The sequence below is a fragment of the Diabrotica virgifera genome, chromosome 5 (genome assembly GCF_917563875.1).
Source record: "Diabrotica virgifera virgifera chromosome 5, PGI_DIABVI_V3a".
NCBI lineage: Eukaryota > Metazoa > Arthropoda > Insecta > Coleoptera > Chrysomelidae > Diabrotica > Diabrotica virgifera.
This window is the reverse complement of record NC_065447.1, coordinates 251,315,144-251,333,375: the sequence shown is the minus strand read 5'-3', so window position 1 is coordinate 251,333,375 and position 18,232 is coordinate 251,315,144. Positions and strand designations below refer to the sequence as shown.

Below are 18,232 nucleotides of genomic sequence, written 5' to 3'. Positions count from 1 at the left end.
GTGCCTAAATTGGATGCCAATGGATTACTACCAGCAACATGATGCTCTACTGCTACTGTATCACATTAAGAGATTTTTTTTAAAGTTATATTTTTTCGTTAATTCGGAACTGAATTTTTCTTGTGATTAATAGTTGGGTGGTTTGGGTTCTAAATGAGACGTATTTGTATCAAATATCAAAAAAATATACCAGGTGGTTCTAAAAGTTATGGGTCCAGAAAGAAATGGCCAAAATCGATAAAACACCCTGTAACTCGGTTATAAAAATTGGTGGGACAATATTGTAGTATATCCAGAACCGCCTCAGTGACTTCTATTTAGGTACGACCATTAAAGTACAGTGGAACCTCGATAAGTCGGATTAATCGGGACCGCGGCCGATCCGGGTTATCCGGAGAATATGATAAAAATTAGTAAAATACATATAAATGATACAAATACACATTATAATTGCAAAAACATGCATTATAATTGAAATACGTATGCATAGTACATCTAAATTTCGTACAGTTGTATACAGTATTGTTTATTTCTTGGTAAAAAAACTCAATCAAAATGAAAAAATGTGTGTTTTTTGTGATGAAAATCGGTCCGGGTTAGCCGGACTTCCGGGTTATCGGGGGCCGACTTATCGAGGTTCCACTGTATTTCCGTTTTCCAATGAAACACCCTATATAGACCATGAAGGATCTGTTTTTAGGTGGATGTGAGAGGTGGCATTCAGATTTTTGCGGATTAAGTTAGGTGATAACTTCGTTAATAATAATTGATTTATGCCCCTTCTCACATATGCCCGGAACATTAATAAAAAAATAAAATATTAAAAAATTTCAAAAAATTTCGTTTTTTTTCTACTTTTTTTGCTCATAACTTTAAAACTATTCATTTTGGAGCAAAGTCGTATGGGAATAAAACAAAGATAATTACATTTTCTATCAGATGCGATTGGTTAAAAATGTCTTAATTTATCACCCTTGTTGCAAAATAGCAATAAATATAAAATAAGGGGGCAAAACAAGCCTGTCCTTATTCAATGATTTTCCATCACTTAGGTTACACTTGGAATCTTCCTAATTCGCTTAGAAAATTTTTGTAATGTGCTAAAACCGTACACCAAATTTCATTAAAATTGACTTACTATATTTTGAATAATAATTTTGCAATCTAAACTTTTTTTAAAAAATTAAAATTTTTTAAAATCTTGCACAACAAAAACTAGAACATACAAAGATTTGTCAATTTTTTACATATAAAGAAGCACTCTACCTATCTAATGCACTTTACAGAATTGAAATCGGATTGTTTAAGCAGCCTCAGCAATGTTTTAAAATTATAAACAATTTTTTGGCTTATAAACAAATTAGTCCTGTGGCCAGGAGGGGGTGCCACGGGCTCCTTTATGTAGATGGACTTACCCAAGATTTTTATGTATTTTTTGACCCGTAGAACACGATTTTTTTGGGTAACAGTTGATCCGGATGTCGATAAGATAGTTATAAACAAAGAACTTGAGGAATTACATAACATCGATTTTTCGCAAAATAAAACATTTTTTGTATTTCTTGGGTAATTCTAAGCAAAAATTGTTCTTACAAGTTTTTTCGTAGGATGCATAGTTTTCGAGATAAACGCAGTGGAACTTTCAAAAATTCGAAATATTGCAATTTTTGAACGCGAATAACTTTTGATTAAAAAATAAAATAGCAATTCTGCTGACAGCATTTGAAAGTTTAAGTCAAAATATACCGGTTTTAATTATTTGCATTGCTAAAAATTAATTTTTTTATTAATAAACAAAGTTATATTTGTTTATAAGCAAAAACATTGTTTATAAGTTTAAAACATTGCTGAGGCCCCTTAAATAATCCGATTTTAATTGTGTAAAGTGTATTAGATAGGTAGAGCACCTTTTTATATGTAAAAAAATTAGACAACTTCTAAATGGTCTACTTTTTGTTCAGAAAGATTTTAAAAATTTGAACTTTTTTAAAAACATTTAGATTGCAAATTTATAATGCAAAATCTATTAGGTCGATTTTAATGAAATTTGGTACACGGTTTAAGTATGTTATAAAGAATTTCCTAAGTGAATTACTAAGGTTCTAAGTGCCACCAAAGTGGTTAAAAACATTGAATAACAACAGGCGTATTTTGCCTCCTTATTTTGTATTTATTGGTATATTGCAGAAAAGGTAATACGTTAAGACATTTTTGACCTGTCGTATATCATACAAAATTCATTTATCTTTATTTTATTTCCCTACGACTTTGTTCCAAAACGAATCGTTTTAAAGTTATAAGCAAAGAAAGCAGAAAAAAATCGACGTTTTTCGAAATTGTTAAATATTTTAATTTTTTTATTAATGTTCCGGGCATATTTGAGAAGGAGCATAAGTCAATTATTATTACTGAAGGTGTTACCTAACTTTATCTGCAAAAATCCGAATGCCACCTCGCACGTCCAAAAATAGACGCTTTTTCACAGATCCTTACTGGTCTAATATGTTAAAATTACAAATTTCTACTGATGTATTAATCGTATACTCACACATCTCCTTGAAAATGATATAATAAAATTTTGCAATATTTTCATTCAGTTTTATTAAATGCGAAGCGTGGGGTTTTTTAATGTGCCGCTAATTGTGAAATGAGCATCAAAGCACCGCTGAATGTGCAACGAAATACTTGTGAGATCAGACATTTATATGAAATCATTATCTACTAAATTAAGGAGATCTAAACTTAGATATCGACAACAAATCGAATTTGACAAAGAAAACAATTTATTGGGTGAAAATTTTTTACCCACGTTACATCAACATAAAACGTTGTAAATATTTTTAAAATTGTGTAAAACAAAACCAAATGAAACGACTTATAACCCCATATAGACCAGGGCGCATCTGTAAAATATTAGTACATTTGGATGTTGAGAAGTGACTCATATTTTTTGCAGAAATTGCTTGAAAATAACTCATAATAATATTTGAGTTATCCTCCTACTCAAAAATGTCCGGAACATTATTTAAATAGTCAAAATGTCAAAAAGTTAAGAAAAAATTCGATTTTTTTCTTCGTTTTACTTTATCGTACTATACAGGGTGAGCCAAATAAAGGGCCTATTAGAAATATCTCGAGAACTAAAGGCAACAGAATCATGAAAATTTGAATTAAGGGGTTTTGAAGAGTTATCTATTTAATGAAAATATTTTCATCTATTTGCTACTTCCGGTTATACCGGAAGTTGTTTATAACTTCGTTTTTTAAATGGGACACCCTGTATATTTTTACATTTTTGGATTCTCTTCGATGTCTTATTTCTTAAAATATGAGGATTTGTAATGTTATACAGGGTATTTTAAAAGATAATTACGTTTTTTTATTAATTTCGTAGCAAAATTCACACCCTGTAGAATTGTAGTAGTTTGACATCTAAAACTCTACTTACGTTCAAATGATTTTTAATATAGTCTACTATTGTTAAGAATCATTAGTATAGCTAAATTTTTAATTTTAGTATACAGGGTTGGTCGAAACTCGGAATGAGTATTTTCTGAGTTTTCTTAAATGGAACACCCTGTATTTTAGTATTGTAATGAAATGATATTTTATGGTACTTTTTTATTTCTTAAGAATTCCCTATACCTAACTGCTTTAATTTGTGCTTAATTGTTAATCGCACCAACAATCTTAACTACGTAGGTTTTTTGATAGCTAAACCATTATTGGTAATTTTAAGGATCAGCCTGGATTAATATCTATTTATTTCTGAAAAATTATTTGTGATTGAATTTTTTCACGGCCAACCTAATAAAATTCACTAATAACTCACAAATTAAAGCAATTAGGTATAGGGAATACTTATAAAATAAAAAAGTACCATGAAATATCATTTCATTACAATACTAAAATATAGGGTGTTCCATTTAAGAAAACTCAGAAAATATTCATTCCGAGTTTCGACCAACCCTGTATACTAAAATTTCAAAATTAGCTATATTAATGATTCTTAACAATAGTAGACTATATTAAAAATCACTTCAACGTAAGCAGAGTTTATAATGTCAAACTATTATAATTCTACAGGGTGTGAATGTTGCTACGAAATTAATAAAAAAACGTAAATATATTTTAAAATACCCTGTATAATATTACAACACCTCATATTTTAAGAAAGATGATATTGAGGAGAATCCAAAAATGTAAAAATATACAGGGTGTCCTATTAAAAAAAACGAAGTTATAAGCAACTTCCGGTATAACCGGAAGTTGCAAAGAGATGAAAATATTTTCATTTAATAGATCATCTTTCAAAACCCCTGCATTCCAATTTTCATGATTCTGTTGCCTTTAGTTCTCGAGAAATTTCTAATAGGCCAGTTATCTGCCTCACCCTATATACGTAGTATAGTATAATAGATAAAGTTATAGGATCGTGCAAAAATTTTTTTTCAGATTTCACTTTTTTCGACGTTTTGAGTCCCCCTGAGTCTAAAAAGCAATTTAAAAAAACATGTCGGAAGTATGTACGTACGTACGTATGTCGCCACCGTCCAGCAAAAACTACCGGACCGATTTTGATGAAATTCGGTATCAGTAAGTTTAAAAGAATTTTGTCGAGAAACTAAAGTTTAAAAAAAAACCTCTCAAAGGGGGGCCGAAATAAGGGGGTTATTTAGGGCCCATTTTTGCAAAGTTTGACCGAAATGAATGAAATTCAACTCAAAGTAAGCTCATCGATAGGTAAATAAAAATACGGAATTTGACCTTTCCAAATTCAAAATGGCGGCCAACATGGGCGACCGCCCACCTGACACATTTCCCTACCTATGTAAAAACTTGTTTAAGACAAGTTTAATTTGAAAAAGTCGTTATATAGCCTAAAGATAGGGCTATAAGAAGGATGTTATCGTTTTTCAGAAAAAGTTACGGGTTGCCTATATTTAAGGGGTCAAAATTTGATATAAATTTGAACTAGATTTTCTCAAAAATGGCTACAAGGAATTTTTTTATTTTTTGATATATTTTTGATATCCTATCAGTAAATTGAATGACATTAGTCAGATTTCTTATTTCCCCATAGGAGGGGAGTTATGAATTTTTTATAAAAAAATATTCGAGTGCCCGTAACTTCCTTCTTAATAGAAACTAAAATTTGAAATTTTGCAGACATACATGGTACTTTATTATCTATTATTACAATAAATTTTACCAAAAATATGGCTTCCGGTTGAACCGGAAATGAATAAAAAATCTTAATTTTTTTAGATACGCCCTGTATATTTCTACATATTTTGAAAGAATGCAAAAGTACCTTTCCAATGACATAAAATTCATTGCTGTAGCTCAGAAACTCGAAAAGTTACGGTAAATAGAAATTTTGCTATAATCTTATGTGTGTCCTCTCTCACGCGATCATAGCAGAGCATTATTGTAGGGCACTCAATGAGGGTATTTGGCTCCGAATTCCATCCTACTACATTGATGTACTTGATATTTTCACAGTAAGTAGGGAATAGCTCAAGAAACAAAATCTACCCTATATACTATGGCGCTTTTATCTTGGGGCGGTTCCCACTTCTTCAAGGGGGTGGAAAATTTGTTGGTCAAAATAAGCACGGAAGTGGCTAAAGAACCTATTTCTAAGCAAAAACTGGTCTATACTTTTTTTTGAGAACTCAATACTTTGTGAGTTTTGCGTAGTTGAAAATTGGCCATTTTCATTGAAAAATTACACCTTTTCGGACGGATTTTTTGTGAATACCTTAAAAACTATGCATCGAACTAAAAACACTATATAAAACATTTTTTAGATTATAAATAATAAAGAGATTCGTTCCTTCGTAAATGTTCTATTTATAATTACAAAAAGAGATATGGTAGGTGAAAATAGTTTGTTTTTTGGTGCATGCTCAAATTGGTGTATTCAACTTGAAATAACAGAGGAACGGTAGGTTTTAGGTGTATAATGCTACCAACACCTTTTGTAGTGTTTGAAAAGGCCTTTAAAACGAGCACCGATAAATGTCGGTTACAAACTAAGCGAGATATGGTGCAAAAAAAATATAAGACTAATGTACTTTAAGGAAAAATAAGACTAATGTACTTTAAGCAAAAATGAAAAGTATATACATTTAACTCCCCATCCACCATAATTTAAATGCATTGTTTTTCTTTTGCAATACCTTTTAATATAGTGTTATTTCTACTTTCAAAAAGTTGAACGGGTTTAAAATGAATGGTTTTTGCAAAAAATGTGATCAAATTATAGAATGAATTTTTAAATTTTTTTAAAAATCTTCCTTTTTCTCCATGTAATTCGAAAATAAAAATATTTCACCCCTGAGAAGTGGTGGGAACCTCCCCCATGATAAAAGCGCCATAGTATATAGGATAGACTTTGAATTAGGAGATTGGGCTACTCCCAAAATTTCATTAAAATCCATGCAGTAGGATAGAATTCGGAGATAATATCTTGTTCTTAATCTCGCGCATTGACTGGCGTAATCGAAATAGAATCAAATGCAAATATTGTAAACTATTAATTTCTCAGAAAAATGAACTGATTTGAAATGAAAATATGACTATAATATTCTATTGATTTATTAGTCCAGAGAAATAAGGTTTTTCTCGTGACACATCCCCCTCCAGGCCGAAACCAAATTTTTTGAGTAGTATGGACATCTATATTATTAACCTATATGTTTCCTGCAGCCGATTTTGATGATATACATAGTTATAAACAAATGAAGATCGAAAAACGGTAAATTATCGCTTTTTTCGTCTATTACCAAAAAGTTAAGCACTTTAAACCAATTTGAGAGTAAGAAACTCATAAATCGTATAAAAAACTTCAATATGGCATTCGCTGAATATGTCCAAACTTATTGGTTGCTTAGAAAATTGCAAAATAAATCATAAATATTGAGTTTTTATAAATATTCGTAACTTAGGTAAAAATTACCTTAGAATCTTCTTATTACGCGGAATGCCGAGACTTCTTGTACTTAAATTATATTTTAAATTTCAAAGCAATTGGTCAAATAGTTTAAAAGTTATTTAATTTATTTTTCCCAAATATCTTTTTTTTGCAACACTATAAGTCAGAAAATTATGAGGTTACAATAATACTTCGGACAGTTTATGAAAGAAGAACATTTATACTATTACCTTAATTAAAAATAAATGACAAAAAATAATTTTAAACAGTGTAAAATTATTTTGCAAAAACATGTCCATTTTTTGCTTACTTATAAACAATTAGAATAACTTTTTAACCGTTACCCGTAGAAAAATTATTTTTTCATATTTAGAAAGACTGAATTTTTATACACATTTAGAAAGAAAAACAACTGTTCTAGGACATTTAGGGACAAAGTTAGCCCCCCCATTTTTTTAATTCACATGTTTTTGCAAAATTATTTTGCAATATCTATAATTATTTTTTGTAATTTTTTTTAAATTAAATTAATACTGCAAATTTTCTTCTTTCATAAACTATCCAAAATATTACTGTAACTTCATCATTTTCTGACTTACAGTGTTGCAAAAAAAATTAATTTTGGATAAACAAATTAAATAACTTTTAAACTATTTGACCAATTGCTTTGGAATTTAGGGTGTAATTTAAGCACCATAAGTCTCAGCATTCCATGTAATAAGAAGGTTCTAAGTTAATTTTTACATAAGTTATGAATATTTATAAAAACTCAAAATTTGTGATTTATTTGGCAATTGTCTAAGTAACCAATAAGGATAGACATATTCAGCGAACGCCATATTGAAGTTTTTTATACGGTTTATGAGTTTATTACTCTCAAATTTGTTTAAAATGCCCAATTTTTTAGTAAGAGACAAAAAAAGCGAAAATTTACCGTTTTTTGATCTTCATTTGTTTATAACTATGTATATCATCAAAATCGGCTGCAGGAAACATATAGGTTATTATTATAGATGACCATATTACTCGAAAAATTTGGTTTCAGCCTGGAGGGGGATGTGTCACCAACACGATATTTTTTTTCCTTATTTCTCTGAACTATATGCAATAATCTATACATCTATAGTGTGTCCCCGAAATATGGCATCGAACATTTTCTCAAATGCAGGAATTAATGATGCGTAGAACCATAAAATACTTTCAAGTACAGAAGGTGTTTCTAAAATATTAAAATAACGAGTAACTTTGTTATTTTTATAGAATGCCAGTATCTAGTACCATAACGATAATAGATCGGTACGATAAAGTTCTCGGGCGGCCCTTCCGTCCAGCGTTTTTTGATTATAACTTTAAAACTATTCATTGTAAACAAGTTACACCAACATAAAAGTTGCGGAATTAAATTTTCTACAATATAAGATTGGTTAATAATTTTAATAAAAATTGTCACCCTTGTTGCAAAATAGCAATAATTGCGAAAAAACCATAAACACAAGTATTCGCATTTTAAGTTTTTCAACCATTTATGCTACACATAGACTCTTCATATTTTACACAGAAAGTCTTTATGATATAATAAAACAACGCTGTAAATTTTATTAAGATCGGTTCAATAGATTTTGCAAAATAAATTTTTCAATCCAGCTTTCGCAAAAAAATTTATTTTTTCAAAATATTGCAGGACTAGAAATAAAGCAGGCAGCAAGTGGAATTTTTTTTACTTATAGAAGAATACTGTACTCTTTGCGTACGTACGTTTGCTCTGATTGGGCATTTCAATGACCTTTGATAAATTATTGATAAATTTTAATTTTTAGTAAATTTCGATATAAATAAATAAATTTGTTTATTGCAAAATAAAAACACATACTCTGTCCTTTGAAATAACACTTTTTTTAGCAAAAACTTTCTTTGTTCATTTATTTTAACTTAGAGAATAAAAGTTTATTATTTTTAAATATATGCAATTGTTTAAACAATATTTCACAAACAATAATCAAATTAGTTTGATTTTTGTGGAATTAAAATATTAAAATACAACAAAATATAGAGTAAGAAAATAATAAGTATATTAGATAAATATTGGAAGAAATTTTCGTGGAAATCAACTTGTGTGAATCGAATACCGCTGTCCTGCGCGTAGCATCAAAAATTAATGATTATTTAAAAATATCCTGCCGCCGTGATAGTTAATCGATTTTAATTTTGCAAATTGCAAATGAAATGAACAGTATTCCTATATATGTAAAAAAAAATTTCAACGTACTATCTGCTTTATTTTCAGTCCTGCAACATTTTTTTAAAAAAATAATTTTTTTTGCCAAAGCTGGATTGCAAAACTTATTTTGTAAATTCTATTGAGCCGATCTTAATGAAATTTACAGTATTGTTTTATTACATCTCATGTCCATCTCAAAACAGATGCGCCCTGGACCAAGGGCGGATCCAGGACCGATTTTCGGGAGGGGCCATGAACTTTTTTGGGAGGGTGACCCGGGGGTCTGGGGGTAATTTTTAAAAATTTGGGTTACAATGGTGAGTTTTAAGGCACTTTTCACACACTATTGAGTGCCATAAAGACATTCAAAACTTATCGTTTTTAAAGTATTATTAAAGTCAGTACCGATTCCTACACATTTTTTCGGATCCAAGTGCAATTCTTTCAACAAGTTTATAATACTATTTTTCCCAATTCTTCTCCTGTCAGGCCTTCTTCTTCCCTTCATTCTTGATTTTCACTAATTATTTTTATCTTCTCATAATCGTCAATGAACTTGACAGTCTTCACGAATGTTGTTATTGTGTATGTATCTCAAATTTAGAAAAAGCTGTTCCACGTGGGATACGTCATACGTCGGTCATTTCGTCAAATATGATAGGGTAAAAATTTGCACTTTGAACCTGATTCATTATTTATTCAATCATTTACTCACCACAACATGTTATCAATTGACTTTGATTGGTGCTACTAACGTATGTTGCTCTGGAAGATGCTGTGGATACGTGTTGTTTAAGAGTCTTATCTCCTGATGTTATTTTAAACCTTAACAATTCCCTCCTTGCTAGGTCCAGCATCTTCTTCCAGTAGCAGAAAGCCACCATCACGATGGCCTCTTAGGGGAATAATCTGTCGACCTAAGAACACTATTGGTCGTAGTTTTTCTCTATTTTCTTGTATCTGTTTAGACCTCTGAGAGTATATCTGGTTAATGTCTGACTTTTACGGGTTGCGATAACTTCATGGTTTTGTATGGCTCCGTCTTTTCCCATGAGTTTGGCGAAAGATGTTAAAGGTTTCGTTACAAGGCTTTGGGCTGTCATCCTTTTATTGAAACCATATTTTTTATTAGAAAAATAAAACGCAATACTTGCAAGACAATCCCTTTTTTAATGTGCGAAACTACCAACCAACTTCTTTGTTCTAAGTTCTGGTGGCCCAAATAACGCTAATTTTTTTTATTCTTTGTGTGTACAGAATATGGAAATTGATACGATTGATGGCTGCCAAAGTCGTTTTAACAAATGGCAATTTGTAAAACTATCAACATTTTGATTTAAGAAACATCCTATATCATTCTTGAAACTTCCGTTACTGCTTTTGTTCAATTATAATTCAGAAAACAGCTATATCCCTGTTTTGTGCACAAGTATGTGTTTAAAACTTAAAATATTTAAACTTCTATTTTTTAAATTCTCGGAGGGGGCCATGGCCCCCATGGCCCCCTCCCTGGATCCGCCCTTGCCCTGGACTAATGTTAATATGAATAAATTGCATGAAAAATAATATCCTTAGTCTTCATTCCATGAATTAAGCATTCTTGCCTGTTTTACCGTTAAACTTAGTTCCGTATTTTTATGCTATTATTAAATCTATCACATATTATTTGATTAAGACGTGAGGCACTCAACTTGCCCATTTGTTTCTGCCAGTTTTATTCCTATTGCGCCCACTCTTGCTTGAGTTTCGAAGTGTGTTCCTTCGTTGTCATTGATTTGTGGCACTTTTTGGTTCATTCTTCTTTTGGCTTTTAGTAATTACCATACGTTGCTGCCGTTTTCTCCTTGTCCCTCTTATGTAGTTGTGCCATTTCTATTCTGTAAGTTATCTAAGTATTTCCATATCTCTTATGTCCTTAAAAAGCTCTGAGTATTGTCCAATTTGTCCTGTTAGGACAATTGGAGAAATTCTTTCTCTCCTTAAACTATCTTTATTATAGTCCTGTCGCCAGGGGGGGTACAACGGCCTCGTTAATTCAGATGGACTTACCCAAGTTTTTTTTATGTATTTTGACCCGTAGAACACGAATTTTTTGGGTAACAGTTGATCCGGATGTCGATAAGATTGTTATAGACCAAGAACTTGAGGAATCAAATAACAGCGATTTTTGGCAAAACAAAACAATATTTTGTATTTTTTGGGTCATTTTAAGCAAAAAATATTTCTACAAGTTTTTTAGTAGGATGCACAGTTTTCGAGATAAACGCGGTTGAACTTTCAAAAAATCGAAAAACTGCAATTTTTAAACCCGAATAACTTTTGATTAAAAAATAAAATAGCAATTCTGCTTAGCGCCTTTGAAAGTTCAAGTCAAATTATGTCGGTTTTGATTATTTGCATTGCTAAAAATTTATTGTGTTATTGTTAAACAAAGCTACAAACAACTAGTGCGTGAGTGATGTTTCTATGATTTCTCATTTAAAATCGAACGAGTAGGTAGAATAGGTACTAGTGCAATCAAGACTATTTCTACGTTACATGCGGTAAAACGCATGTAAAAGCACGGGAAACCCTACGTGTTTATAGCTTTGTTAAACAATAAAAAAATAAATTTTTACCAATGCAAATAATCAAAACCGATATAATTTGACTTAAACTTTCAAATGCGGTAAGCAGACTTGCTATTTTATTTTTTAATCAAAAGTTATTCGGGTTCAGAAATTGCAATTTTTCGATTTTTTTAAAGTTCAACCGCGTTTATCTCGAAAACTGTGCATCCTACGAAAAAACTTGTAGAAATATTTTTTACTTAAAATGGCCCAAAAAATACAAAATATTGTTTTGTTTTGCCAAAAATCGCTGTTATTTGATTCCTCAAGTTCTTGGTCTATAACAATCTTATCGACATCCGGATCAACTGTTACCCAAAAAATTCGTGTTCTACGGGTCAAAATACATAAAAAAAACTTGAGTAAGTCCATCTGAATTAACGAGGCCGTTGTACCCCCCCTGGCGACAGGACTATTACCTAATTCAGTGATTCCCAACCTGTGGGGCGCGCCCCCCTAGGGGGGCGCGCTTTTAGCAATGGGGTGGCGTGAAAATATCAAAAAAAAACCTAAAGCATTGACTAATTTACTAAAATCAAAGCAAAACAAAATTCTGACAAGCAAAAAAAAATAAAATACCCATGAACAAGGAGCTATACATAGTTATGAGCACTGAATACTAGATCAACAAGTTTAATGTAAATTAGTGACTTCCTTGGGCCTGTCTTGCAGAGCAAAGCTTATCGAAACAGGGTGTAATATTAGAAATAGACGCTCTCAGTTCTTTCTCTATATTTAGCTGCGCGATCTATAATTGGCCTTTAAAGCAGCCATCGCGGAAAATCCTGTTTTGCAAAGGTAGGATGGTGAAAACGGTAATAGTATACGGAACGCTCTGGTTTTCAGTGCAGAAAACTCATCATTTACCCCTGCCCAAAATTCAAAGAGGGATCTAATATTAAACTGTTTATTGATTTCGGCATTTGCTGTGAAGTCTATGAAGGTTTCTTCTTCTGCAGTAGAGAGCTCTTCGGGTGTAATTTGAAACGGATTCCCGATCCACTCATAACTATTAGGTACGTATTAATTGGTCGTCGGCTAAAAAGTATCTTTTAAAATTTTTTGTCAGCATTGCTAAATGATTTTCAATGGTTACAAAAACAACTTTCACGTGTTGTTCTTCAACCTGGTAAGTTTTAAAACATTCATCCTCATTTTCAAATATTTCTAGGTTTTTTGCTTTAAATTTCTGCTCCACAATTTCAATTTTCTACAGAAAACGTTAACTGTATCATTCGTATCAAATGTATGTGTATTGGTCCCTTGAAGTTGTAAGTTTAAAATACTTAGTTTCTCGAATATATCAACCAAGTAACTCAATTTCATCAAAAATAAACCATCGTGAAACATCTTGGCTTGCGGCCTCTTTTCTTCTTCTAGAAAAATGGCGATTTCATGTCTTAATTCAAAACACGTTGTAAAAATTTCCCACGTAATAACCATCTTGCCTCACAATAAAATAATAATGCTGAATGTACCGCATCCATGTCTTTGCAAAGTACAGAAAAGATTCTAGTTTTCAAAGGTCTCATTTTTATGTAGATAATTAACTATTGTTACAACCGTAGTTAGCACAATATTCAAGCCAGAGCTTCTCTGTTGTTCATACAGTGCGTCCATATACACATTGGAGACTTTTGTTTCACAAGCGGGTGTAGACTTACCGGACATAGTACGAGCACCATCGGTGCATATTCCAACGCAATTCTTCCACTATATTTTTGCTTCATTTATATAAACATTTAACATAGCAAATATTGCAAGCGACTTTGCTATCAATTCTACTGGTTTGCAGAAAAGTAGTTCTACTACTGATCTGCCATCACAAAATCGAACGTAGGCAATAAAATGAGCATATTTATTGCTACTGTTGCCTCATCAAGCTGAATCGAAAACAGCTTTTCACGCAACTTCCTGATTAGCTGATCCTGTACATATTCAGCTATATCACCAATTCTGCGGGCAACAGTATCATTTGATAGAGGTATAAACTCCAATTTTTTAGCAAAATTATCTCCAAACTTTCTACAATTTTGATTGCAGTTGGTAATATAAGATCTTCACCAATAGTGTTAGGCTTTTTAGATCTGGCTATTTAATATCAGACTTTATAAGAGGCAAGCAAAGCTATTTCATTCACAGTCAAAGTTTTTATTAAAACTAATTTTTGCTTTTCACGCCATTTTAATTTTAACTCGAAGAATTCTCGGGGTTTGCTAATGTACTCACTATGAAGCGTTTCCCAATGTCTTTTTAGTTTATTAGGTTTCATGCTGCTCAAGGAATATTATTATTGTATAGATAGATATATTGTTATTGAACGAGAGGGGGGGGGGCGCGGTGAAAATAATTATGGAAAATTGGGGCGCAAATGGTAAAACGTTGAGAAACGCTGACCTAATTAGTAAACCATGTCTACCTACATCATTAGGTGTTACGCAAACTTCACAGCTGCTATTTTAGAATAATAGGTATATATTCTCCACCCCTATTTTACAGTAATATTTCTAATATATTATGTTAATTTTCTCTACCGTTTTAGATATCAAAGACGCAGAATTTATCACTAAACCTCGAAAAGAAAGAACAGCCTTTACAAAAAACCAAATTAGGGAATTAGAAAAAGAATTTGTTCATTCAAATTATTTAACTCGATTGAGAAGATATGAAATTGCTGTAGCCCTGGACTTAACCGAAAGACAAGTGAGTAATTATGATTTCCTTTTAAATTTTCTAGCATTAACAGAACAATATCGCTGAGATTCTAAGAAAATCTTAGCAACATTCTTGCAGAAATCGATCTAAGTGACTGTGACTTCGAGATTAACATTTTCAAAACCAGAGGGCACAAGAAGTAGAGGACAACTACGAATAAGATGGATTGATGATGTGGAAGAAGACCTAAAGATTCTAGGGGTCAGAAGATGGAGGGAAGTTGCCAGGAATCGACAGGACTGACAGGAGTGGCGACTTCTTATTGCGAGCAGGCCAAAATCCACAACGGATTGTCGAGCCACTTATGATGATGATGACTTCGTTCATTGATGCTGTGTTTTGTAGATCTTTAATAATCTGTCTTATTTGAGGATCATATCCGACTTTCGGTGTCAATGTGTTTATTTCAGGAAATTTACGTGAGAAGTATCCAGAATATTGTCCATCTTGCGCAATATATTTTTCTCTTGCTGTTGCAACCAGTGTTGCCAATCGGCGGATAATTATCCGATTTGCGTACCTTTTTGAGAGTTGTCGTATCTTCTTCGTATCTTTAAATAAATCGGATATTTGCGGATATTTTTCAGTATATCTACCATCGACTAAAACTTTCTCATCCATATATTCCCAACACCAACAACACATTAATTTTGTTTGGTTCCACCTAAATTTTTATAAATAGCCTATACTGGATGAATGTTAGTGACATCCGATACTTTTCATCTTTTGACAAGAGGGACATGTGCCGATTCTTTTGTTTAGAATTTAAATGCATAAGTGCATCCACTTAAGGCATACTAATCCAATTCAAATTTCAAAAACTGTCTGCCATCCGATGTTATTTATGAGTTTTTAGTTTTTAGTCTTTAAACTTAGGAAAGCTAATTCACGCACGATTTAGTTTTAATTTCATTTTATGTATACCTCGTCCAATTTACTTACCGTTGCACGTCATCCGCGTCATAGCCTGTGACACGATACCAACACGAAATATCTAGGCGGTAGGTGTGTTCCCCTTTAGAATCATTGTGATTCTAAAAAAGAACACACCCACCGCCTAAATATTTCGTGTTGGTATCGTGTCACAGGCTATGGCGCGGATGAGGTGCAACGGTAAGTAAATTGGACGAGGTATAGTGCAGTGTTTAAGTAAACATTTCCAGATTTCTCGGACATGAGATGTAGTTAAATCTAGTTCTTGTTTGTAAAGTTCTATCAAATCTAATATCTTAAACAAAACCATTTCATCAAAACATGTTATACTTACTTAATTATATTTATGATTTTTTTGGGGAATGTAATGGTACTATGCAGAAAAGAACTTTCCGGCACAGAAACGTCACTTTTCTGCACACTACTGTCAGTTATTCTGTGAGAAAATATTAAGTTTGTTAACATAAAATTGTGCAGAAAAATACATTTGGAATAGTGGTTGTAGAAAAATCTACTTATTTGAAACTAGTAATATCTAGATATCTACTAATTAACTCAAAAATCCTTTAAATTTTTTGCCTATAAAAATTATTTAGTCGGGCATTAACGTTGAACGCACCACGGGTATTATGAATAATACCTTTGATACCTTAATAACTACAAGACTGTCAAATACATTTCTATTGTTTTAGTTGTAATAAATCTATAGTTGTTAAAAGAGCGTAGGCGCAAAATTTCGGACCAATAATCTTTAAACGTATTCATTTTTTTCGAATCCTGAGAAAACTAATAAATATTTTGAAAAATTTGAACGTAGAACGAAAGATTACATTATTACCGAGGGCTGAAAGTCCCTTAAAATAAACAAAAATGTTTCTTTTGAATGAGATATTTGAAATTAAAAATCACACTTAATATTCTCTTTTCCTTTTACCCCTGTAACATATTAGAATAAAAATTATAGAAGTCTTCAGGGACTTTCGGCCCTCGGTAATAATGTAAATCTTTCATTCTGCGTTTAAATTTTTAAATAATATTTATTAGCTTTCTCAGGACTCGAAAAAATAATGCATTTTAAAAGCATTGACCAGAAATTTTGCGCCTATGCTATTAATGTAGCTGTAGTTTATTTTGTATTGATTTATTTATTATTTATTTTTCCAATACCTAGTTTTAGGTAGTTATTACGTTTTAATAAAATAATATTTAAAAGTGTTATTTTTACTTAAATAATTATAATAAATTAATATAACGATCCAAATAAGGAAATATTTAGATTTATTTATTTATTTAGAATTTAACACTTACGATAATATAAAATACGAATAATATAATAATAGTAAGTAAATAGTATTTACATACATGAATTAGGTAATAATCAGCTAGGATACGAGATTTTCATCTATAAACGAAAATTTTTAAACTGTGAAATAGAGAATCCAGTTGATTGAAGGGCCGGTTGTTCGAACGCTAATCAGAAATGGAATCAACTGATCATTATCAATAAATATTTAATTACTGTAAGTGTCAACTTTGATTGGGTTGCTGAAAACATAATTGATTACAATTATGAGATTAATTAATCAATTATGTTAATAATTGTTAGTTAATTGATAATTAATAATTAATTAATCAATCAATTATGTTAATTATCATAATGATAACTGATTACAATCAACTGATTGGCGTACGAACAACGGATTTTGTTATTTGATGGTTGTTAAGGGGACTAAAAGAATAACATTGGCAACATTGATTTTATAACAGAATAATTTTTGACCTAGCGTACCTTTTAGTGACAAATCGGATATTTTTCGAGCGATGATCGGATAATCTAGAGAAATGCGATTGGCAACACTGGTTGCAACTAAACTTTCGTTGGTTATGTCTTGTTTTCCTTGAATTATGTTCCCAAATACATAAAAACAAGAATGTTCTGTATATTCACTTTTCGCATCTTTATTTCGTTACTAAGGCTTAGTTCTCTTGAAAGTCTTCGCAAGACGTCTTCATTCGTGACTCTGCTCATGGTTCTTCTGTAAAGCCACAAAATTGTTATAAGTTGGTCGTGCCATACTCTGTCAAACGCCTTTTCATAATCTACACTTCTCCAAGAAATAATTAACCCACCACATTTTAAAAATTGGTAATTTTTAATGTCTCGAATTTCCTAAACCTGTTGTCGGATTTAAGTGATTTTTTTAACCTGTTATAGCCTTATTCTTTAACAATATCGCTGTAATAATATTGATGTTAGACAGGTAAATTGTCATTGATACCGGGTGTACCAATCAAACTGTGATTATTTCTCAAAATTCGCGTTACCCTGTGGAATATTCTAGCATCTAGCATTTACAAAATACTGAAATTAAAACCCAACTATAGCCTCTTAAACAGCACAATTACATCCCTGGGACGTACCCGGGATGTACCACTAGGACATTCGTACCTCCTGAGGACGTACGTTTCAGGTCCTGGGAAATCCTCGGTACGTACCGAGAACGTCCGATGTTACAAAATCATCCGTGCCCAGGACGTCCGACCGAACTCTCCTGGGGACGTCCGACTAAAACCTCCTTGGGACGGTCGTCCAAAACCTCCTTGGAACCTCCGACCAAACCTTTTTAGGGCATTATGTAAAATGTTTTCAGAAATTTTAAACATGGCGTTTAATTACTATTAAACTATGTTGAAAAAGTCTAAAATTATTTTATATAAATTTACTCATAATTTTTAAAGATGAAATCTGCATTTAAAATGAAAAAACACATACCTATTACCTATATATCAAACAATTTTTAATTAAACTTTAACAAA

General features: G+C 31.6%; 1 protein-coding gene across 1 annotated transcript in view; it reads left to right on the top strand.

The window, feature by feature from the left end:
• LOC126884838 (homeobox protein Hox-B5a) overlaps positions 1 to 18,232 on the top strand; it is a 36,562-nt gene that overhangs the window by 15,651 nt on the left and 2,679 nt on the right. Inside the window, exon 3 of the mRNA XM_050651115.1 lies at positions 14,310 to 14,470. Within this exon, the coding sequence (XP_050507072.1) occupies positions 14,310 to 14,470 (161 nt within the window). The remainder of the gene's footprint in view (positions 1 to 14,309; positions 14,471 to 18,232) is intronic.